At 51.6% G+C, this 23,986-nt stretch overlaps 1 protein-coding gene across 1 annotated transcript; it reads right to left on the minus strand.

Moving 5' to 3' along the window:
- Positions 1 to 91: 91 nt before the first annotated feature.
- On the minus strand, positions 92 to 22,408 carry LOC128068594 (actin). The gene is made up of 6 exons (XM_052661704.1): positions 22,295 to 22,408; positions 14,113 to 14,241; positions 12,104 to 12,214; positions 3,536 to 3,620; positions 333 to 484; positions 92 to 166 (listed from the first exon to the last, which is right to left on the minus strand). The coding sequence occupies exons 1-6, from the start codon at positions 22,406 to 22,408 to the stop codon at positions 92 to 94; spliced, it is 666 nt and encodes a 221-aa protein (XP_052517664.1).
- Between the last annotated feature and the right edge of the window lie 1,578 nt (positions 22,409 to 23,986).

Below are 23,986 nucleotides of genomic sequence, written 5' to 3' on the forward strand. Positions count from 1 at the left end.
TGGTGCCTTTCACAGGTAAGTACTCTGTAAAGCTTAGCTCATCAGCATCAGCGTCAGCATCCCCTCACCACCATCAGCACCATCAGCACCATTACACCCGCATCACCACCTTCATCACCATCATATCCTCATCTTCACCATCATCCTTATTGCCATCATCAATGCACTAAAGGTCCCTAACATAGATAGCATTGCTTTTTAGAACTAGAAGGAGGATAAAGTAGCCTTTGCTTTACAAATTGAGAGCTGTAGGTGGAGGACGCTAAGGAGGCCGTTACAGCCCAAAGACTGGTTTACCTGGCTGAGAAGAGCAATGTCCTACCTGTGCTCACAAATGAGTGCCCACTTTCTGACAGCAGATGTAGGAAGTACAAGGTTAGGTCTTGGCCTGCAATGTCCATGTGGAAGGTTGACTGGTGCAAAGGACAGCCGTCAACGATGGGCACAAAGTATGTCATTCCTTCTCCGGATTCAATTGTCATTCCTAGGCAAGAAAACACACTGGCATCATAATGTCAGGTACAGGGCATTGCTTATCAATTGTCAGGTCTGCCTGAAGACATGGCAGAGGAGCAATAACCGGATGGGAAAACAAGGGACCTGAGGAGAACACTTTCTTTCCCTGTAGGAGAATGTGCTGGGATGGTGCCAATCTGGGTCAGACCAGCGGCTAAATGCATTGGAGAGGAAGCCTGCAGATTTTCTAATTAAATCAGACATTCAGGTATTAGCCTTTTCATACTATTCATGGGTTCTTAAGGCAAGACTACTGACATGATTTGCCATTCCTTGCTGCAGTGGACCATGTCAAGGCTGTATATTGTCACCCAGCTTAATTAACTTATTGCAGAGTACATCATGTGAAACGCCTGGTTAGATGAATCACACGCTGGAATCAAGATTGCTGGGAGAATTATCAACAGCCTCAGATATGCAGATGATACCACTCTAAAGGCAGAAAGCAAAATAGAATTAAGAAGCCTCTTCATGAGGGTCAAAGAGGAAAAAAACTGGCTTAAAACTAACATTCAGAAAACAACAATCGTGGCATCTGATTCTATCACTTCATGGCAAACAGATGGGGAAAAAGTGGAAACAGTGACAGATTTAATTTTCTTGGGCTCCAAAATCATTGTGGATGGTGACCTCAGCCATGAAATTAAAAGACGCTTGCTCTTTGAAAGAAAAACTATGACAGACTTAGCGTATTGAAAAGCAGAAACATTACTTTGCTGGCAAAGGTCTGTATAGTCAAAGCTATGGTTTTTCCAGTAGTCATGTATGGATGTGAGAGCTGGACCATAAAGAAGACTGAGCACCTAAGAATTGATGCTTTTGAATTGTGGTGTTGGAGAAGACCCTTGGCAGTCCCTTGGGCTGCAGGGAGATCAAACCAGTCAATCCTAAAGGAAATCAGTCCTGAATATTCATTGGAAGGACTGATGCTGAAGCTGAAGCTCCAATACTTTGGCCACCAGATCATAAGAGCCAACTCACTGGAAAAGACTCTGATGCTGCGAAAAAGTGAGGAGAAGAAACAATAAGGGGACGACAGAGGATGAGATGGTTGGATGGCATCACCAACTCAATGGACATGAGTTTGAGCAAACTCTGGGAGATGGTGAAGGACAGGGAATCCTGGCGCACTGCAGTCCATGGGATTACAAAGAGTAGGACATGACTTGGCAACTGAACAACAGCAAGGGCATGGCACCAGCATATTCTTATTTTAAGACTTCTTAAGCCACGAAAAGGCAAGCCACTCCAGTATTCTTGCCTGAAGAATTCCATGGACAGGGGAGCCTGGTAGGCTGCAGTGCATGGGGTCACAAAGAGACAGACACGACTGAGTGACTCACCCTTTCAAAGCTACAGTAATCAAGACAAAGTAGTATCATCCTACAGCTACACAAACTGATCTGGAGGAGGAATGGCAACCCGCTCCAGGATTCTCGCCTGGGAAACCCAGCGGACAGAGGAGCCTGGCGGGCTACAGTCCACGGGGTCGCAAAGTCAGACACGCCTGAAGCGACTTAGCACACACAAACAGACTGAGGAAGCAGGACAGAGAACAGAGAAGCAGAACCCCCCACACAGACAACTGGTTTTCAAAAAATGGGCAAAGGCAATTCAATGAAGAAAGCCTGGTCTTTACACAAATACTGTGGGGAACATGAGACCTCTACACACACACAAAACCTCACTCATACTTCATACCATATACAAAAATTTATTCGAAATGGATCTAAATGGAAAACTAAATGACAATCTCTAGAAGAAAACAGCCGAAAACTTTTTGAGCTCAGCATGTACTTCTTAGATATGACACTGAAAATAAGATCCACAGAAACTAAATTGATAAATTGATCTTCCTTGAAGTTAAAAGCTTCTGCTCTTCAAAAAACACATTGAAGAGGGTGAAAATTCAAGTCATAAACTGGGAAGAAATAGTTGCAAAACTTCTGTCTGATAAAAGACTTGTCCCCAGAATACAAGAAGAATTCATAAAGCTTCAAGATAAACAACTCAATAAAAAATTGGGCAAAACATTTGAACAGACTGAAGCAGATCTGCGGATGGTAAATAAACACATGAAAAATGCTCAGTCTGATTGGTCTTCAGGGAAATGCCAGCTGAAACCACGATGAGATACTGCTACACACCTGTTCAAAAGCAGAAATGAAAGACTGACCCCATCAAGGGCCTTGGAGGAACCGGGCCCCTCACAACGGCTGTGTGGGACCGTACAAAACGGCCCATGCAACACCACTCTGCAACTAGTTTGGCCAAGTTTTTAAAAAGTTAAACATCCACCTACCATATAACACAGTCACCTCCCTTCTGGGTATTTGCCCAAATGAAATGAAAACAAATGTCCGTGCAAATGTGCACAGATGGACACCTGTACACAAATGTCCACAGAAACTTTATTGATAAAATTCCCCAACTGGAAACATCCCGAATGTCCATTCCTGGGTGAATGGATGAAGTATGGGCACCCATCCAAAGGAGCATTACTCAGCAGTAGCAAGGGATGAGCTATTGATACAAACAACAACACGAGTGAGTCTCCAGATAATCATGTTGAGTGTAAAAAGCTGTACAGGAAAGGGTACCCACTGCATGCTGACACGTCTACAAAACTCCAGAAGATGCAGACCCATGTGTGGGGACAGACGCCTGGAGGAGGCAGCGTGTGAGGTGGGGCGGGGAGTGTTTGCAGGTGATGGACAAGTTCGTCCTCTTGACTGTGCGGGTGGGTTCAGGGTGTATCCATGCCTCAAGGTGTATCCAGCTGTACGCACTGCCGTTCAGTACATGTCAATCACACCTCAATAAAGATGCTCAGGAAAAAAGTGAGTCAGTGCGGGAGGTTGGGGGGAAGTTCAACCAGGAGGGTTGAAAAGGGCTTGTAAGTGGCTTTTATGCATTTTTCTTTTCTTTTCTTATTTGGCAGCAAGGGAGTGGACAGCTAGAGGGATGGGCTGGGTGTGGGCGTGGGCTCCTAGGGGCGGGCTTCCTCAGGGCCACTCACCAGCGGTGTGTCCAGAAGCATAGAGAGAAAGGACTCCTTGGTTGGCTAAATATAAGGCAGGCACACTGAAGGTCTCGAACAGGATCTGCGTGCGAGAGGTGTGGAAGCAGTCAGGGGGCAGTTTGCCTAAATTCCATGAGCACATGAGTCCCTCTGGCCAGAGGCACATGGATCCAGAGAGTGGGGTCAGGAATGCTCCTCTTCATCCCAGCCCTACCCTGACGACCTCTGTGACACCCTGTCTCCCCGTCTGCAGAATGGGCCCGCACCCTTCCCAGGTACCGAATGGGTGAGCACCTTCTGCGCTGTCTCAGGACCTACTAGAGGGCATCACACCGTCTTCTAAGCCACCATTTCCTCACGATGGGGAAAACACAGATTCCCAAAGCCTCTGAGAAGCCATTGCTGGTCCCTCCACTGAGGACACCCTTCTTTCCTCTCTCCAAGGGCGGGCGGACCCATACGGACCAGGGTTCTTGGCCTTCCCCAATCAATAGAAATCAACCAGAGGCCAGACAAGACATTCAGGCAAGGCTTGATCGGGGCCCCTGTTGCAGAAGGGGTGTGTGTGGCAAGAATAGGTGCTTGGCTGCCCCTGAGTGGGGATGAGCTGCTTCCTGATGTGGGGGAGGCTCGGGGTGTGTCCAGGGGTGAGCAGAGGAGTGGTGTAGGTGGCTTGCACACCCCTTCGTGGTGCTGAGAGCAGGGGGCACATGCACGGCCCCACTTCTGCCAGCACTGCCCACTTTCTGTCAGTTTTCTTTTTCTTTATTTTTTGCTGCCAGCTCTTCAGAAGCGGCAGTTGAGTTTTTTGGTCTCCTTGTATCTTTTGCTCTGGAATTTGTCCCCAGTGCGCATGCACGCAGTTATTTTCGGTGTTGTATGCAGTACTTGGATGCAACCTCAAAAACGACAGAATGATCTCTGTTCGTCTCCAAGGCAAACCATTCAATATCACGGTAATCCAAGTCTATGCCCCAACCAGTAACGCTGAAGAAGCTGAAGTTGAATGGTTCTATGAAGACCTACAAGACCTCTTAGAACTAACACCCAAAAAAGATGTCCTTTTCATTATAGGGGACTGGAATGCAAAAGTAGGAAGTCAAGAAGCACCTGGAGTAACAGGCAAATTTGGCCTTGGAATGTAGAATGAAGCAGGGCAAAGACTAATAGAGTTTTGCCAAGAAAATGCACTGGTCATAGCAAACACCCTCTTCCAACAACACAAGAGAAGACTCCACACATGGACATCACCAGATAGTCAACACTGAAATCAGATTGATTATATTCTTTGCAGCCAAAGATGGAGAAGCTCTATACAGTCAGCAAAAACAAGACCAGGAGCTGACTGTGGCTCAGAACATGAACTCCTTATTACCAAGTTCAGACTTAAATTGAAGAAAGCAGGGAAAACCGCTAGACCATTCAGGTATGACCTAAATCAAATCCCTTATGATTATACAGTGGAAGTGAGAAATAGATTTAAGGGCCAAGATCTGATAGATGGAGTGCCTGATGAACTATGGAATGAGGTTCGTGACATTGTACAGGAGACAGGGATCAAGACCATCCCCATGGAAAAGAAATGCAAAAAAGCAAAATGGATGTCTGGGGAGGCCTTACAAATAGCTGTGAAAAGAAGAGAGGCAAAAAGCAAAGGAGAAAAGGAAAGATACAAGCATCTGAATGCAGAGTTCCAAAGAATAGCAAGAAGAGATAAGAAAGCCTTCTTCAGCGATCAATGCAAAGAAATAGAGGCAAAGAACAGAATGGGAAAGACTAGAGGTCTCTTCAAGAAAATTAGAGATACCAAGGGAACATTTCATGCAAAGATGGGCTCGATAAAGGACAGAAACAGTATGGACCTAACAGAAGCAGAAGATATTAAGAAGAGAATACACGGAAGAACTGTACAAAAAAGATCTTCACAACTCAGATAATCATGATGATGTGATCACTAATCTAGAGCCAGACATCTTGGAATGTGAAGTCAAGTGGGCCTTAGAAAGCATCACTAGGAACAAAGCTAGTGGAGGTGATGGAATTCCAGTTGAGCTGCTTCAAATCCTGAAAGATGATGCTGTCAAAGTGCTGCACTCAATATGCCAGCAAATTTGGAAAACTTAGCAGTGGCCACAGGACTGGAAAAGGTCCGTTTTCATTCCAGTCACAAAGAAAGGCAATGCCAAAGAATGCTCAAACTACCACACAATTGCACTCATCTCACATGCTAGTAAAGTAATGCTCAAAATTCTCCAAGCCAGGCTTCAGCAATACGTGAACCGTGAACTTCCTGATGTTCAAGCTGGTTTTAGAAAAGGCAGAGGAACCAGAGATCAAATTGCCAACATCCGTGGATCATGGAAAAAGCAAGAGAGTTCCAGAAAAACATCTATTTCTGCTTTATTGACTATGCCAAAGCCTTTGACTGTGTGGATCACAATAAACTGTGGAAAATTCTGAAAGAGATGGGAATACCAGACCACCTAACCTGCCTCTTGAGAAGTCTGTGTGCAGGTCAGGAAGCTACAGTTAGAACTGGACATGGAACAACAGACTGGTTCCAAATAGGAAAAGGAGTACGTCAAGGCTGTATATTGTCACCCTGGTTATTTAACGTATATGCAGAGTACATCATGAGAAATGCTGGACTGGAAGAAACACAAGCTGGAATCAAGATTGGCGGGAGAAATATCAATAACCTCAGATATGCAGATGACACCACCCTTATGGCAGAAAGTGAAGAGGAGCTAAAAAGCCTCTTGATGGAAGTGAAAGAGGAGAGTGAAAAAGTTGGCTTAAAGCTCAACATTCAGAAAACGAAGATCATGGCATCTGGTCCCATCATTTCATGGGAAATAGATGGGGAAACAGTAGAAACAGTGTCAGACTATTTTTTTGGGCTCCAAAATCACTGCAGATGGTGACTGCAGCCATGAAATTAAAAGACGCTTACTCCTTGGAAGAAAAGTTATGACCAACCTAGATAGCATATTGAAAAGCAGAGACATTACTTTGCCGACTGAGGTCCGTCTCGTCAGGGCTATGGTTTTTCCTGTGGTCTTGTATGGATGTGAGAGTTGGACTGTGAAGAAGGCTGAGCACTGAAGAACTGATGCTTTTGAACTGTAGTGTTGGAGAAGACTCTTGACAGTCCTTTGGACTGCAAGGAGAGCCAACCAGTCCGTTCCGAAGGAAATCAACCCTGGGATTTCATTGGAAAGCTGCAACTCCAGTACTTTGGCCATCTCACGCGAAGAGTTGACTCATTGGAAAAGACTCTGATGCTGAGAGGGATTGGGAGCAGGAGGAGAAGGGGACAACAGAGGATGAGACGGCTGGATGGCATCACGGACTCGATGGACATGAGTCTGAGTGAACTCCGGGAGATGATGATGGACAGGGAGGCCTGGCATGCTGGACTCATGGGGTCGCAAAGAGTCAGACACGACGGAGCGACTGAACTGAACTGAACTGACTGACCATTTCTTTGCTGGAGGAGAGGTGTGTCCCAGTGCAAGCACCACAGCAAAGGCCAGGTCCCAGGGCCTCCCGTTTCCAGACGTCATCAAAATTCCGACACTTGGACTTGGGACAACTCGCTTGTTTCATCACGATGGAGCAATGAAAGCTAACGGCCATTGTGTGTCAACTACAGGCCAGGCACTTAGTCCAGACATGGTTTGGTCAAGAAATCTCTCCTGGGTGCTATGTACGGGGGGAAGGAGTGCACAGGGCAGGCACAGCCTCATCTTTATGGCCCACGGTGGCAGCCCCCTAATGGGTGTGATGTAGGATCCCCCGCAACCCCATCCACATGAGCGCCCAGTGGGCAAGAACGTGAGGCAGCAGGTGGCAGCAGTGGGATGTGAGCACGGGCTGCGGGGCACGTGGGGCACCACCTCTGGGGCCTTGGTGGGGTAAGTGAACGATTCTCCTGCAAGATGGGGACACTGGGGTCCACAGGACTACAGGTTCTTTTTCCCTGTTTTTTTTAAAGTTCCCTAAGTCCTTCCTAAGCCTGTTCCTGCCCCTGCACTCCAGACGCAGCCACTTTCGGCGGTTTTTTTGGATGGGCTGGTTTGCTGCATGCTGGCTTTGGTCTGGGTGCGGGGGCTCTTCTCCGGTTTCACGGCGGCGGCTTCTCCTGTTGCAGAGCCCGGGCTCTGGGCGCGTGGGCTCGGTAGTTGTGGTGAATGGGCTTAGTTGCCCTACGGCATGAGGAATATTCCTGGACAGGGGATCGAAGCTGTGTCCCCACTGAACCTGTGGGTGCGTTGGCAAGAGGATTCTTAACCACTGGACCAGCAGGGAAATTGTATCGGCTCTTCCAGTGGCGGGACTCAGCGCGGTGTCACTCGGGTAGGTAGCAGGCAGACTTGGTCACGTGCAGCCCCAAACCAGGGACGACCGCCGGCGGCGCCACGGGGGTGGGACAGGGGTGCACCCAGGCACAGGGTGAGCGGGCGCTGCTGGGTCCAGAGCACGGGTGCCCGCGGGGTGGTCTGCCCAGTTTCAAGGGATCCTTTGGGTCGGCTCGTTTGGCTAAGGTCATGGGCTCCTGTGCATAGAAGCAGACCCTAGCGGTCTAGTGACCGGCTCTGAAGCAGTTAGGTCAGGTGTATAGTGCCCGGGGTGTGTGACAGGGACACAAACAGAGGGGTTGGGGTGTGGGCTTAATCCGCTGCCCAAGAGGGAAATTAACCAGCCTCTAGCCAAGACCCCAAGCCAGGTCAAGACAGCCTTTTTAAACAACCTTCTACGTGGAACACACCCCACTGAGTGTGTTACTCACAAAGTGCTACCCTCTAAGGGGGTTATACAGAGCAGGGTCTGGGCCTTGATGATTTACCACGAGAGGTGAGAACACACGTCCGTGCACACAAAGGTTGGCCTGTGCGTCTGTGCCCTTCTTGGGTCCCCCCCTGACTGGACCCTGGAATTTGGATCCTAGAGGAGGTGGGAGGGCAGCTTTCACGATTCAGCTAGAGACCCTTCCCCTTAAAAACACAAAGAAAAAAGCAGCTCCACTCCCCCTGGCCTGGCAAGAGCTTAGAAGGGTCTTCAGGGAACCTGAGGTCAAGCTCCCACTTCAGAGATGAGAAAACAGAGGCCTAGGGATGAGAACCAGCGTTTAGTGAGTGTTTGATGGTGCTAAGCATTGGGACAAGCGCTTTACAGCGTTAACTCACCTCATTTCCATAGCGCCCCCGGGTGATACTGTTATCATCCTCTGAGGGGGGCACCAGGACACCAAGAGGACCAGTCACCCACCCGAGGTCACGAGGCCAGCACTTGGGGGTCTCAATGCCAGCTCGCGCCCTTCCCTGTGTGCTGGGCTGACCCCACACTGGTTTCTCTCCTGGGACCTGGTCCCCAGAAATCCTCTTCAGATACACGTTCATTCTCAGAGGAGAACCAGCCCCGCAGTTCAGTCCCACTGGAAGGCCGGGGCAGGACGGGGAGCTCGGCGCAGAGCCGCAGATGTGGAGAAGTCCCCTGTCCGCAGGGAGGTGGCGTTCCGGGGCCTTAGCGCAGCCGCCACGGCCGGCTGCCTCTGGTTTGTCTGCAGAAGCCCCCGCCCTCCAGCACTGCTCTGTCCTGGGCTGTGCTCACAGGTTCCCCTGCCCTGGGTGACCCACTGGGATCTGCCCATGGGGGTCCCGAAGGAGAGACGAGGGAGGCGGGAGAAGGCACTGGGCCCCACTCCCTCCCTCCTGGCCCCTCTGGCTGCTGCTGCCCGCCGGCTGCCCACTCAGCCCTGGGGGTGTGTCGGCTCGTTACCAGCCCGGAGCCCTGAGCCTCTCCTGTGCCCATTCTGAGACCTGGGCTCCCCGTGCCTGTTGGCTCTTCAATAAACTCTCACCAACGCTACCCCATGTGGGCATCCTTTGGTTTCCTGCTGGGATCCTGATACAATTAGGGAGTGAATTCAGAGACAGTTGTGGCAGAAAGGCAGGGAGTGGGCCTGGGGGTGGTGGGGAAGCGCCGGAGCCAGGCCTCGTGGCCAGCACTGCAGTTAGTGCGAGGCTGGTCAACTTGCCTGGGCCACAGGGGGGCCAGACATTGGGTCAAACATGGGTCTGGGTGTGTCTGAGGGTGTTTCTGGACGAGACTGGCACTTAACGGCTGTGCTCAGGCGCTCAGTCTTGGCCGACTCTTGCAGCCCCATGGACTGTGGCCGGCCCGCCAGGCTCCTCCATCCATGAGATTCTCCAAGCAAGAATACTGGAGTGGGTTGCCATTTCCTTCAGGGGATCTTCCCGGCCCAGGGGTTGAACCTGTGTCTAGTAAGTCTCCTACACCGGCAGGTGGGTTTTTTACCACTAGCGCCACCCATAGACTGAGCAAAGCAGATTGCTTTTCCCACAGTGAGTGGTGTGAAAGTGAAAGCGCGAGTCACTCAGTTCTGCTGGACTCTTTGTGACCCCATGGACTGTAGCCCGCCAGGCTCCTCGGCCCATGGGGTTCTCCAGGCCAGAATACTGGAGTGGGTAGTCATTCCCTTCTCCAGGGGATCTTCCCCACCCAGGGATCCAACCCAGGTCTCCTTCATTGCAGTCAGATTCTTTACCGCCTGAGCCACCAGGGAAGGTGGGTCTCATCTAATCAGCTGAAGGGCTGACAGAACAAAAGGCCTGAACTTCCCTGAAGGAGAGGGAATTCCTCCTGCCTGACTGCCTTTGAGGTGGGACATCCGGTCTTTTTTAAAAAATATATTCCTTACTACTATTTTATTGATTTCTGGCTGTGCTGGGTCTTCGTTGCTGCCCGGGCTTTTTCTAGCTGCAGCCAGCACAAACTTCCAGTCCCATGGCTTCTCCTGTTGTGGAGCCCCAGCTCTAGGGTTTGCAGGCTCAGTAAATGCGACTCCCGGTCTCTGGGGCACAGGCTCAGGAGTTGTAGCACACGGGCTTCGTTGCCTGAGGCGTGCGGAATCTTCCCAGATCAGGGATCGAACCCGTGTCTCCCGCGTTGGCAGGCAGATTTTTACCACGGAGCCCTCAGGAAATCCTGGGACATCACTTTTTTTGTGGGTTTGGACTGAAACTTAGACCACTGACTGTCCTGGGGTCCATCCTGCTGGCTGCAGATGCTGGGACTTGGCGGCTCCCACGATCCTCGTTGACTCCTTACAATAATATGTATTTCTCCTTGCTGTCATTGAGTTGCTCAGTCATGCTCAACTCTTTGCGACCCCATGGACTGCAGCACAGCAGGCTTCCCTGTCCATCACCATCTCCCAGAGTTTGGTCAAACTCTTGTCCATTGAGTCAGTGATGCCATCCAACCATCTCATCCTCTGTCGTCCCCGTCTCCTTCTGCCCTCAATCTTTCCCAGCATCAGGGTCTTTTCCAGTGAGTCAGCTCTTCGCATCAGGTGGCCAAGGATTGGAGCTTCAGCTTCCACATCAGTCCTTCCGGTGGACATTCAGGGTTGGTTTCCTTTAGGAAGGACAGGTCTAAATCCCTTGACTCTGCATGTTTCCTCCACCGCATGTGTATCTTCCTGGTTCTGCTTCCCTGGGAAGCTGCGAACAAGACTGGAGCAGCGAGTCCCCTCGGGGGAGGGATGCTTCTGTCTCTCTTTTCTCTCCGGCTCACAGGGGCCCCTTCGGGCCCTGGGCATTCTCGAAGCTGCTGTCTGCCATGGCACGATAGAGGCTTATGCCGGGTCCACGTGCCGCCTGGCATGGCCCACCGCCCGCGTGCAGGGGAGGACTCGTGGGTGCCCCGAGCCCTGTGTTAAATGAGGCGGAGCTCACACCTGTGCTGCGGTGGATGCCCCTCTGTTTCTGGGCCATTGGAGGGAGCCTCCTCCCTGGGCAGATGGTGCCTCGGACCGCTGGGCATGCCTGCTGGGTCACTGCTCACCGCGGGAAGCGCCACTGGATCCAGGGAGTCCGAGCCAGGTGGCAGAACCTGGCTGCTTGCTTAATTAGCTCGCCAATGTCCTCACTAGGCAGCCGCTGCAGCCCCTGCCCCATCTGGACCCCAGCCCTGAGGAGGGCTCTGCCATCTGCACTGGGCGTACACTCCCCTCTCCCCACCAGCCTTGATGGGCTCCGTCACCCAGTTCAACCCAGTTCAAGCTGAGGCAATCCAACCAGCACACATCACCCACTCCTTGGGGTTGGGGGACAAGCCAGGGGGTGAGGCCTAGAGACGGAGGAGGTCCTGGAGCTTTTAAGTCAGGCTTAGACCCGCAGGCCGGACACACTAGGCATCAAAGCTGAGAATACACTGCAAACCCAGGCCCCGGGGGTCTGGATGTGTCCACAGGCCACTCGCTGTGTGACCTCAGCCAATGACTTCCTCGGCTCCTGGAAGCCCCAGTTTCCCTGCCTGCCCAAAGGGGCACATGAGCGCCCTGCACAGAGCGGCCGCAGGTCCCGATGAACCCGTTCAGCTTCAATGACTTACCTGTGCTCGACGGTGTGCTGAGGCCTCTGGTGGAAGCTGCCACTTGCTGCTGCTGTCGAAAGGGTCAGGTCTCGCTGGGAGAGGCCCCTGCCGCCCTCCCCCAGCCTGCTCCCTGAGCCCCGAGCTCAGCTCCTGGCCCCTCACCTGTGACAGTCTCTCTTTACTGGACATGGAGTTCAAGGGCGGCTCTGCCATCAGCAGAGGGTGCTGCTCTGGGGCCACGTGGAGCACCTGGTAGAAGGAGTGATGCCAGATCTGACGAGAGAGGGGGTGTAGCCGTCAGCGCCCCGCGGCTCCCACCCCAGCCCCTACCATTGTCCACCCGGGAGGAGGCCAGCCACGGGCCTCGAGGACCGTAGGGAGGCCCCGCAGAGAGGCCACGTCGAGAGGGGCCCCCTTGCTGGCCCTGCAGAGCCTTCGGATGCCACAGCCCCAGCCAAACTCTGCCTGCAACCCCGTGAGAATCGAGCCAGAACCACCCAGCTAAGCTGCCCCCAAGTCCCTGGCCCACGGAAAGTGTGGGAGGTAACCAGAGACCATCCCTGTTTCCAGCCACTCCGTGTCGGGATGACCTTAAGCCTTTGATACTTAACACATCGTCCAAGGCAAAGTGAACCTGTTCGACTACATATGGAGCCCTCAGTTACTGAGAGAGTGGTTCAAGCTAGCTGTGCCCATCCCAACCCTACTGCACAGGACATGGTTGGATGGCATCACCGACTCAACGGGCATGAACTTGGGCAATCTCTGGGAGATAGTGAGGGACAGGGAGGCCTGGTGTGCTGCAATCCATGGGGTCACAAAGAGTCAGACACGATGGAGCGACTGAACAGCAATAACAAAAATACACAGAACACAAACTTTGCCATTGTAACCTTTTTCCAACCGCACAGTCCAGGGGCATTAAGTTCATGAACACTGCTGTAAAACCATCACCTCCATCCATCTCCAGAACTTTCTATCTCCCCGAAGGGACACTCTGTCCCCAGGAAACACTAATTCTCCATGCCCTCCCCCAGCCCCCGGTCCCCAGCCTCCAACTCTCTGTCTCCATGAACTTGATGACCCTCCGTCCTCATGGAAGTGGTGTCATACATTATTGCCCTTCTGTGACTGCCCTATTTCCCTGAGCATCTTGTCCTCAAGGTTCACCCCCGTTCTAGCTGCGCCAGGATTTCCTTCCTTTTAAAGACGGGATAATAGTTCACCGTATGGAAGGGCCACACTGTGTGCGTCCAGTCGTTCACTGAAGGACACTTGGGTCATGTCTCCCTTTTAGCTGTTGTGAATCTTACTGCTATGAACACACGTGTACAAATATCTCTTCCTGGCCTTGCTTCCAAGTCTTTGGGGATTCACTCTGAAGGGGGATTGCCTCCCTGGTGGCTCAGACAGCAAAAATCTTCTGGAGATTGATTGATCTACAGGATACCCTGGGTTCGATGCTTGGGTCAGGAAGATTTCCTGGAGAAGGGAATGGAAACCCACTCCAGTATTCTTGCCTGGAGAATTCCATGGACAGGGGAGCCTGGCAGGCTACAGCCCATAGGGTCTCAGAGTCGGACATGACTGGGTGGCTAGCACATTCACTTTCGCGGTGATTCCAGCATGATTCTTTGAGGAACCACCATGTTGTTCTCTGTAGCGACTGCACTGTTTTACATTCCCACCACGAGTGTTTGAGAATTCCAATTTCTGACTCCTCGTTCTCACCAACATCAGTCATTTGGTGGAGGGTGAGGGGTGAGGTGTTTATTTGTTTTTAAGATAATAGCCATCTTGATAGGTGTGGCGCGTGTTTCAGAATTTTTAAAATCCATCGTCTCCTTTAATTCTCACAACAGCATCACACGGTAGGAAAAGTTAGACCCCTTTCTTACAGATTAGGAAACCGAGGGCCAGAGAGCCAAATTGTGGGTCCGAAATGATGCAGGTCATGCGTGATGGAGGCGGGACCCAGGTCCAGGTCTGTGGTTCTAAAGCCTGTGTGGTGAATACTGTGGTGTGGCATCTCCAGGGACCCAGAGCCGGGAGACGCCGGGAGAGCCCTGGATGTCATCTGTACATCCCTTCCGAGGTGCCGGGCAGCAGACCAGCCCAGGCGTTGGTGGGGGCCCTTGAGCGCATCCCACCCAACAGAAGCCGCAGCCTACCTTCTCCATGTCGTCCCAGTTGGTGATGGCAGCTCGAGAGATGGGGTATAAGAGGTTGAGTTTCCCTCGGTTTTTCAGAACCTCGTTTCCAATGAACCAGTCTTCCTCTTCCATTCCCACCAACAGCTTCTGAAACACACAGGCCAGGCCACGTCTGCCCTCAGCAGCATCTCCCTCGACTTTGGTCTATGGGTGCCCAGCGGACGGCGGGGAGCCCCAGTGTAATGCCGGGGACCACTCTGGGTCACAGCGCCGCTGCTGGTGGCCTCCTCAGACCCCCACACTGTGTCAGAATGCTGCTAAGGGGTTTCAGCAGAACGCCTGCTTGCAGAAGGCACGCCCAGGAGCCCCTGCTGGGACAGGCGCTTGCCCGCTTTGTGGGTGAGGAGACTAAGGCCACAAAGAGAGGGGTGGGAAGGAAGGAGCTCTGGAAGTGGGGGTGGGGGCGGACACACTGCTTTGGAAAGTAAGCAGGCAGAGTCTCCAATTTAATATAATTCGTTATTTGGGGGGAGACAAATCTACTTTAATGCAGATTAAACCATGTGTTCCATCATTTGGAAACTATCTGAGAGTCAGCTGTATGTTAATCTGAGTCCACCAAGAATGCGACACCAAGAGGAGATGAACAGTACAAGGATTTTATTCGGGAACACACCAGACGAGGAGGAGAGACACCAGGCTGGTGTCCGATTCTGAGGCCAGGTGCAGGACGGTGGGCTGGATGGGCAGCCTGGAGGAGTCCTTGAGTCAAAGGCATTCAGCAGGGTCACTCATTCATTCGTGTCTCCCAGCAGTGGGTCTGCCTGGGTGTCCCGCCGCGCTCCGTTGTTGGCTACAGGGCATCTGTGGGCAGCACGGCCCTGGTGTCCCGGGGCAGGCTGGCACTGGTGCGGAGGCAGCGGGCTGTTGGTGGTGTGCTGGTGCACGGGGGCCGTGCCACATGGTGCCAAGCTGCGATGGTGCATGTGGCAGTGATGCTGGGGACCCAATGGCCTGGCAGTGCCAGGCTGCCCTGCTGCAGCGGATTTCGGAGATAGGAGGCCCCCTCAGGGAGCACCACAGCTCCTCCACACAGAGCTCTCCCATCTCAGGAATTAGTATTTTAGGCGGAAGAGGCCGTGTGTCTCATGCATGGAGTCCACCCTCTCTGAGCTCCGCTTCTTTGTCTGGCCGGTGTGACAATGGCCGGCTGGCCCTGCATCTGGCCACAGTGTTGCCAGGGATGAAGTCTAGTAAGTCTGTGGCTGGGAACACATTTTATAAACCAAAAGTATCTGTTGATACAAGGGGCAGATTTCAGCTCAGCCCAACCTTGGTGAGAAAGGAGAGGGACGAGGGGTGCCTGCGGGAATGAGGAAGAGGCAGCCTCATCCTGGTTCAGCGTGGACAGGGCTCGGGTCTGGCGACTGCTTTGGTTACAGCAGTTGAGTGACTCTGGGCAGAGCCTGTCCCGCCCCTCCATGGGCAGAGGTCCCCCACGAGGGGTCCCCTGCCCTCCTGTTGCCGCACAGAAGGGCCCAGGAGGGACTGTGGCGTGGTTGTCACGGATGGAAATGAGCCCACGTGGAGCATCCTGCCATGTGCCAACTCCTCTTGGAGGCAGAAGCTTCACCAGGGACTCGCCTGAAGCCCGGACAGGTGGCACCAAGATGCCTGACGGAACACGAAGACCGAGAACCCAGTAGGCCACGGTTCCAATAGAGGGTTCGCTGCCTGATCATCCGTCTTGGTCACATGGTGCCATTTTGGTGAGGAATTTGAACTTTTTTGCAGTAATCTTGTGCTTCCCCAGGTATGTAACCTACACTGTGTTTCTCATTGAACCTCTTTGTAGAATGAACAGGTTTTACGCCCTCCCTGGGACTGTAGCATGTTGTTCTGTGAGCCAACGTTAATTTTTATTTTTTTTAAGGATTTAGGCTATTTCTTTCTTTCTTTTTTTTAGTTAGAGGATAATTACTTCACAATATTGTGATTTTTTTGCCATACATCGACATGAATCAGCGTTAGTTATACATATAACCCCTCCCTCTTGAACCCCCTTTCCCACTGCTTTAGGTTCAATGTTTAGTTTGACCTTGCAGGACAAATGATCACACCTGTTGGGGCAAGAGATGTCACACCAAGGGTTTCAAACAGAGGGACTGAATACAGGGAGGCGGTTACACCGTGCTGGGAGTTTGAAAACGCCAAAAGGACAGACAGTAGGACCCCCTGGAGGCCCCTCGACTGTGGGAAGAATCGGGCAGTGGGTTTGCAGAACAAAGGTTCAGAGGAGGCCCCTTAGGGCCGGGAGAGGCTCTCTTGGGGCGGCAGGGCAATCCACAGATGGAGGGGAGGATGAAGACTGCCTGCTGGTAGGGGGTAGTGGGGCTGAACAGTGTGGGGAACAGGAAGCCCGCCCCCTTCTGCCACCTTCTGAGTGGCTTTGGTGCCTCCTATTTGCAGAACCTCTCAGAGGCCAGTTGGTAGAGGAGCCCCAGTGCCAGCATCACAGAGCAGAGCAGAGGTTTGAATGGCGGTTCCTGGGATAGGTCCACATGTAGCCCCCAGAACCCACGTGAGTGTGCCCTTGCTTGGGAACAGGGTCTTTGCCGATGTGACTCATTTAGGGATCTGGAATGCGGCTGGATTTAGGGCAGGCCTCAGACCCAGAATGTGGTCCACTGGAGAAGGGAATGGCAAACCACTTCAGTATTCTTGCCTTGAGAACCCCATGAACAGTATGAAAAGGCAAAATGATAGGATACTGAAAGAGGAACTCCCCAGGTCATTAGGTGCCCAACATGCTACTGGAGATCAGTGGAGAAATAACTCCAGAAAGAATGAAGGGATGGAGCCAAAGCAAAAACAATACCCAGCTGTGGATGTGACTGGTGATAGAAGCAAGGTCCAATGCTGTAAAGAACAATATTGCATAGGAACCTGGAATGCCAGGTCCATGAATCAAGGCAAATTGGAAGTGGTCAAACAAGAGATGGCAAGAGTGAACGTCGACATTCTAGGAATCAGCAAACTAAAATGGACTGGAATGGGTGAATTTAACTCAGATGACCATTATATCTACTACTGCAGGCAGGAATCCCTCAGAAGAAATGGAGTAGCCATCATGGTCAACAAAAGAGTCCGAAATGCAGTACTTGGATGCAATCTCAAAAATGACAGAATGATCTCTGTTCATTTCCAAGGCAAACCATTCAATATCACGGTAATCCAAGTCTATGCCCCAACCAGTAATGCTGAAGAAGCTGAAGTTTAACGGTTCTATGAAGACCTACAAGACCTTTTAGAACTAACACCCAAAAAAGATGTCTTTTTCATTATAGGGGACAGGAATGCAAAAGTAGGAAGTCGAGAAGCACCTGGAGTAACAGGCAAATTTGGCCTTGGAATACGGAATGAAGCAGGGCAAAAACTAAATGAGTTTTGCCAAGAAAATGCACTGGTCATAGCAAACACCCTCTTCCAACAACACAAGAGAAGACTCTACACATGGATATCACCAGATGGTTAAAACTGAAATCAGATTGATTATATTCTTTGCAGCCAAAGATGGAGAAGCTCTATGCAGTCAACAAAAATGAGACCAGGAGCTGACTGTGGCTCAGATCATGAACTCCTTATTACCAAATTCAGACTTAAATTGAAGAAAGTAAGGAAAACTGCCAGACCATTCAGGTATGACCTAAATCAAATCCCTTATGATTATACAGTGGAAGTGAGAAATAGATTTAAGGGCCTAGATCTGATAGATGGAGTGCCTGATGAACTATGGAATGAGGTTCGTGACATTGTACAGGAGACAAGGATCAAGACCATCCCCATGGAAAAGAAATGCAAAAAAGCAAAATGGATGTCTGGGGAGGCCTTACAAATAGCTGTGAAGAGAAGCAAAAAGCAAAGGAGAAAAGGAAAGATAAAAGCATCTGAATGCAGAGTTCCAAAGAATAGCAAGAAGAGATAAGAAAGCCTTCAGCGATCAATGCAAAGAAATAGAGGAAAACAACAGAATGGGAAAGACTAGAGATCTCTTCAAGAAAATTAGAGATACCAAGGGAACATTTCATGCAAAGATGGGCTCGATAAAGGACAGAAACGGTATGGACCTAACAGAAGCAGAAGATATTAAGAAGAGGTGGCAAGAATACACAGAACTGTACAAAAAAGATCTTCACGATCCAGAGAATCATGATTATGTGATCACTCATCTAGAGCCAGACATCCTGGAATGTGAAGTCAAGTGGGCCTTACAAAGGGTCATTACAAACAAAGCTAGTGGAGGTGATGGAATTCCAGTTGAGCTGTTTCAAATCCTGAAAGATGATGCTGTCAAAGTGCTGCACTCAATATGCCAGCAAATTTGGAAAACTTAGCAGTGGCCACAGGACTGGAAAAGGTCCGTTTTCATTCCAATCCCAAAGAAAGGCAATGCCAAAGAATGCTCAAACTACCACACAATTGCACTCATCTCACGTGCTAGTAAAGTAATGCTCAAAATTCTCCAAGCCAGGCTTCAGCAATACGTGAACCATGAACTTCCTGATGTTCAAGCTGGTTTTAGAAAAGGCAGAGGAACCAGAGATCAAATTGCCAACATCCGTGGATCATCGAAAAAGCAAGAGAGTTCCAGAAAAACATCTATTTCTGCTTTCTTGACTATGCCAAGGCCTTTGACTTTGTGGGTCACAATAAACTGTGGAAAATTCTGAAAGAGATGGGAATACCAGACCACCTGACCTGCCTCTTGAGAAATCTGTATGCAGGTCAGGAAGCTACAGTTAGAACTGGACATGGAACAGACTGGTTCCAAATAGGAAAAGGAGTACGTCAAGGCTGTGTATTGTCACCCTGCTTATTTAACTCCTATGCAGAGTACATCATGAGAAACACTGTGTTGGAAGAAGCACAAGCTGGAATCAAGATTGGCGGGAGAAATATCAATAACCTCAGATATGCAGATGACACCACCCTTATGGCAGAAAGTGAAGAGGAGCTAAAAAGCCTCTTGATGAAAGTGAAAGTGGAGTGAAAAAGTTGGCTTAAAGCTCAACATTCAGAAAATGAAGATCATGGCATCCGGTCCCATCACTTCATGGGAAATAGATGGGGAAACAGTAGAAACAGTGTCAGACTTTATTTTGGGGGGCTCCAAAATCACTGCAGATGGTGACTGCAGCCATGAAATTAAAAGACGCTTACTCCTTGGAAGGAAAGTTATGACCAACCTAGATAGCATATTGAAAAGCAGAGACATTACTTTGCCGATAAAGGTCCGTCTAGTCAAGGCTATGGTTTTTCCTGTGGTCATGTATGGATGTGAGAGTTGGACTGTGAAGAAGGCTGAGCGCCGAAGAATTGATGCATTTGAACTGTGGTGTTGGCGAAGACTCTTGAGAGTCCCTTGGACTGCAGGGAGATCCAACCAGTCCATTCTAAAGGAGATCAACCCTGGGATTTCTTTGGAAGGAGTGATGCTAAAGCTGAAGCTCCAGTACTTTGGCTACTTCATGCGAAGAGTTGACTCATTGGAAAAGACTCTGATGCTGGGAGGGATTGGGGGCAGGAGGAGAAGAGGACAACAGAGGATGAGATGGCTGGATTGATGACTCGATGGACGTGAGTCTGAGTGAACTCTGGGAGTTGGTGATGGACAGGGAGGGCTGGTGCGCCTCGATTCATGGGGTCGCAAAGAGTCGGACACGACTGAGCGACTGAACTGAGACCCAGTGGCAAGTGTCCTTACGAGAGAGAAGGGAGAGGAGAGTGAGCGGAGAAGGGGAAGGAGGAGAGAGAAGCCACAGGATGATGGAGGCAGAGGCCTCAGAGATCCAGCCTCAGGCCCGTGAACGCCACCGGAAGCGGGCAGACACCAGGAGGACCCTCCCCCAGACCCTGGAGAGTGTGGCCCTGTGACGCGCTGTGACCTGCTGCATAAGTAAACAGAGGGTGTTGCAGCCAACAAGCCCCCAGCCACTGCAGCCACCCCGACTGTGCACCCCCAGGGGACTCGGGATGGAGAAAAGCAGATGCTGGCCCCAGACAGCTGGAAGTGCTAGTCGCTCAGTCGTGTCCGACTCTTTGCAACCCCACGGACTGTAGCCCACCAGGCTCCTCTGTCCATGGGGATTTTCCAGGCAAGAATACTGGAGTGGGGAGCCTTTCCCTCCTCCAGGGGATCTTCCACAACCCAGGGACTGAACCCAGGTCTTCTGCATTGCCGGTGGATTCTTTACTGTCTGAGCCACCAGGGAAGTCCAAGAATACTGGAGTGGGTAGCCTCTTCCTTCCCCAGGGGATCTTCCCGACCCAGGAATCAAACCTGCATCTCTGAATTGGCAGGCGGGTTCTCCACCAGCTGAGCCAGACAGTCGAAGTGCATATCAAAGGAATGATTCCAGTGAGCCCAGATTCTTGCCTCTTCCAGTACAGAGAAGACCGTTAAATTTATTGACTGGAGATATGCGCTTTTCCTTAACTAACAGCAATCTTGTGATGTACAACTACCTGGTTTTCATCACAAAACCCCCTATGTCCCCTGGTTCCTCCCTTACCCTTCAGAGCAGATCCTCAGAGCGACCTGAGAGCATGTCTCCTGGACCTAAGTCCCTCAGCAAGTCCACCGAACAAAACAGAATTGTCAGCTTTCAAGCTGTGCCAGTTTGTCTCTTTGCTTCCATCGACAACACCTTGATTCTGGGCCTTGGGCTCCAGAACCAGGAGGGTCCGTAGTTGCACTGTTTCGGCACCAAGACAGCAGCCCTTGGTCACGGCCGCCCCAGGGCACTAACCCAGCAGCAGTTATAACAGATGAAGTATAAGCCTCCCTCCTCCACACACCCCCAGCTAACTCGCATCCCACCTCCCAACTATCCAGTAGATAAACCCCTAAAAAGCAGCTTGGGCGAGGGGCGAGGTGAATGCATTTCCATCCTCTCAAGGCTGGTGGGGAATTATTCAGAGACAGTTCAGTCTCCAAGAGAGAGTGGAGAGCAGAGGGGGTTCAAAGGCCCCGAACCTCTGGGAGGCAGGAGCCAGGGGAGGCCTCGGGCCAAGCCGCTGCTTCTGGGGAAGCGGCGGAAGGAGGGCAGGGGCCGACGGACTGTCTGCTCCTTCCTGGCCTTGACCGGCGGCTGTCACAGTGGCCAGAGCTCTGCCTGCAGCTGCGCGTTGGGAGGGCGACCCAGAGGGGTGTCAGGACCCCTCTCTCACCCAGCTAAGCTGTGCTAAGTGCATTAAGCGGGACTCTTGCAGCCTTTCCTTATCTCCAGCGTTCACGCTGCCCTAGCCTCCGTAGCCTCCGGGACTGGAAGTCAGCCGCCACCACCAGCAACAAAGGCTAGACAAGGGCTGCTTGGGCGGCTCTTCCGGGAGGTCGGGTGGCTCAGGCTCCAAGGAAACCCGCACACCCGACAGGCTCCCCTGCCTCTGACTCAGGCGGCTCTGCCTCTTCCAGCCCCCCGCTCTTCCACTCTCTGCTTCTTGGACGCACAGGATGGGCCCACCTGGCTCCAGGGTATGCGGCTGGAGGGGCAACCAGGTGACACAGAAGGAGGGAGGGGATGGCCTCAGAGGAAGGGGCTCAGACGGGGCAAGGCTGGTGCTTCCTTTCCCTCCCCCAAGACAGCACACCCTTCATTACTGCTTAAAGCATGTTATCAGTTGAACTGTGTGTCCTCCCAGCAAACCCTGTGTTGAAGCCCTGACCTCAGAGTGTGGCTGTATCGGGAGTCGGGCCCTTAAAGAGGTGATTACAGTTAAATGAGGTCACGAGGGTGGGGCCCTAGACCCACAGGACTGGGGGTCCTAATAAGAAGAGGATGTCAGGCCACAGACACACACAGAGGGATGACCCTGTGAGGACACAGGGCAGAGACGGCCATCTGAATGCCCAGGAGAGAGGCCTCAGGAGGACCAGCCCCGCCCTCAGCTGGGTCCGGGGATTCCAGCCTCCAGGCCTGGAGAGAGTAATTGTCTGCTGTTTAAGCTGCCCCGGCTGTGGGCCTTTGTCTCAGCAGCTCGAGCAAAGCAACACAAAGCAAAAGCAAGCAACGTGTAGCGTTCTCAAGCCAGGTCCTCTTGGTGGGCTGTCTTAAGACAAGGCTCAAGGCCCTTTGAATCTTAGCTGGGGGTGGGGGGCGGTGGTGGGCTGCGGCCCGCAGGGAGGATGCCTGGCACTCACCTCGTGGCGGAGTTTCCCGAGGGTGGTTGGGAACACGGCCAGGGGTGCCTCTGTCCCCGCGAAGCCCACCTTGCTGAAGCCCGAGCCGTAGTCGCAGATGAGGGGCACGTTCATGGTGCCGCGTGAGCCAGCTGCAGGGGAGACAGACGGTGCGGCTGTCTGTGCCATTCGCAAGGTGCCCACCTGAGGGGCAGCTGCCGTGCCAGGTAGGATCTCGGCTCTGGGCACCCAGAGCTGGGCCTGCCTGCGGGGTGAGCTGCCGTCTGGATGCACTGGGCGGTTTGCTGGAGCGGCCGGGCTCTCACGTGACCACCTGCCCTGGCTGCCCTGCCTGTTTGGACACAAGGAAAGAAACCCAGGCTGCCTTACTCTGCGCTCTGCCAGGAGCCCCTGACTCCGGGGCCTGGGAGTCTGCTCAAGTGCCCAGACTCACAAAAACCGGGGAATTCCTGAGACTTTGAGAATTGAATTCCAGACCGTTTCAGACGTAATTTGGTTAAATCCCTACTTAGAAGTCTTTTATATATACATCTGAAGGAAGAAGATTAAAAGAAGCATCGAGAGAAACCTTGATGAGGAATTCCCTGGTGGACTATTCGTTAAGAATCTGCCTACCAGTGCAGGAGACATGGGCTCGATCCCACGTCTGGGAAGATGCCACAGGCCATGGGGCAACTAAGGCTCACGCCACAACCACTGTGCCCACCTGCCCGTGAACATGCTCCACAGCAAGAGAAGCCACGGCAGTGAGGAGCCCACCCGCCACGACAAAGCCCTAGTGTAGCCAAAAACAAAATTTCTAATTTTTTGGAAAAGAAAAAACATGAAACCACTCATTTTTGTTGTTGTTTTTGTTCAGTTGCTAAGTCTTGTCCAACTCTTTGTGACCCCATGGACTGTGCACGCCAGGCCTCTTGGCCCCTCATCATCTCCCAGAGTTTGCATAACTAAGTTCATGTCCATCAAACCATCTCATCCTCTGCTGCCCCCTTCTCCTCCTGCCCTCAGTCTTTTTTCCAGCGTCAGGGTCTTTTCCACTGAGTCAGCTCTTGGCATCAGGTGGCCAAAGTATTGGAGGTTCAGCTACAGCATCTGTCCTTCCAATGAATATTCAGGACTGATTTCCCTTAGGATTGATTTGTTTGATCTCCTTGCAGTCCAAGGGACTCTTATGAGTCTTCTCCAACACCACAGTTTGAAAGCATCATTTCTTCAGTGTTTTTCCTTCATTATGGTCCAGCTCTCACATCAGTACATGACTACTGGAAAGATCATAGCCTTAACTATACACACCTTAGTCAGCAAGAAATTTGAAATTCCCAAGCACAGCTTGCTTCTTGGAAAGCGACCAGCCCCCGCTTACCTCCAAGTTCCCAGGGAAGACACGTGGCCAGTGCAGGCCTGGCTCTCAGGAGAGGGGTTCTTGTTTATTCAGTGCTGAACCATCAGTCTCGCTCAGCAACATTTCTCCTTCTGTTAGAAAAAAGATTTCAAAGTCCTCTAATTAAACAGTGAAAGCGTCTAGGCCAAACCAGAGGTACCGAAACAAAGAGCCAAATGACCGTCACAGACAGTGCAGCCCACTAACGACCTCCCTGCCCCGTCCACTGACGAAAAGGCCTTCCGTAAAACTGAGCTATCTGGTTAACTGAAACTTTGTAAACATGACGTTTGCAAACACACAAGCCTCTC

This window comes from Budorcas taxicolor, chromosome 25, assembly GCF_023091745.1.
Source record: "Budorcas taxicolor isolate Tak-1 chromosome 25, Takin1.1, whole genome shotgun sequence".
Taxonomy (NCBI): domain Eukaryota; kingdom Metazoa; phylum Chordata; class Mammalia; order Artiodactyla; family Bovidae; genus Budorcas; species Budorcas taxicolor.

Excerpts from the sequence above, each read along its gene's own strand:
- LOC128068594 (XM_052661704.1), bottom strand. The coding sequence starts at position 22,408 with ATGAACGTGCCCCTCATCTGCGACTACGGCTCGGGCTTCAGCAAGGTG. Across the intron at positions 12,215-14,112 it reads ACTGGGACGACATGGAGAAG|ATCTGGCATCACTCCTTCTA; the intron begins GTAGGCTGCGGC and ends CTCTCTCGTCAG. Across the intron at positions 3,621-12,103 it reads GTAAAGAGAGACTGTCACAG|ATCCTGTTCGAGACCTTCAG; the intron begins GTGAGGGGCCAG and ends TCTCGCACGCAG.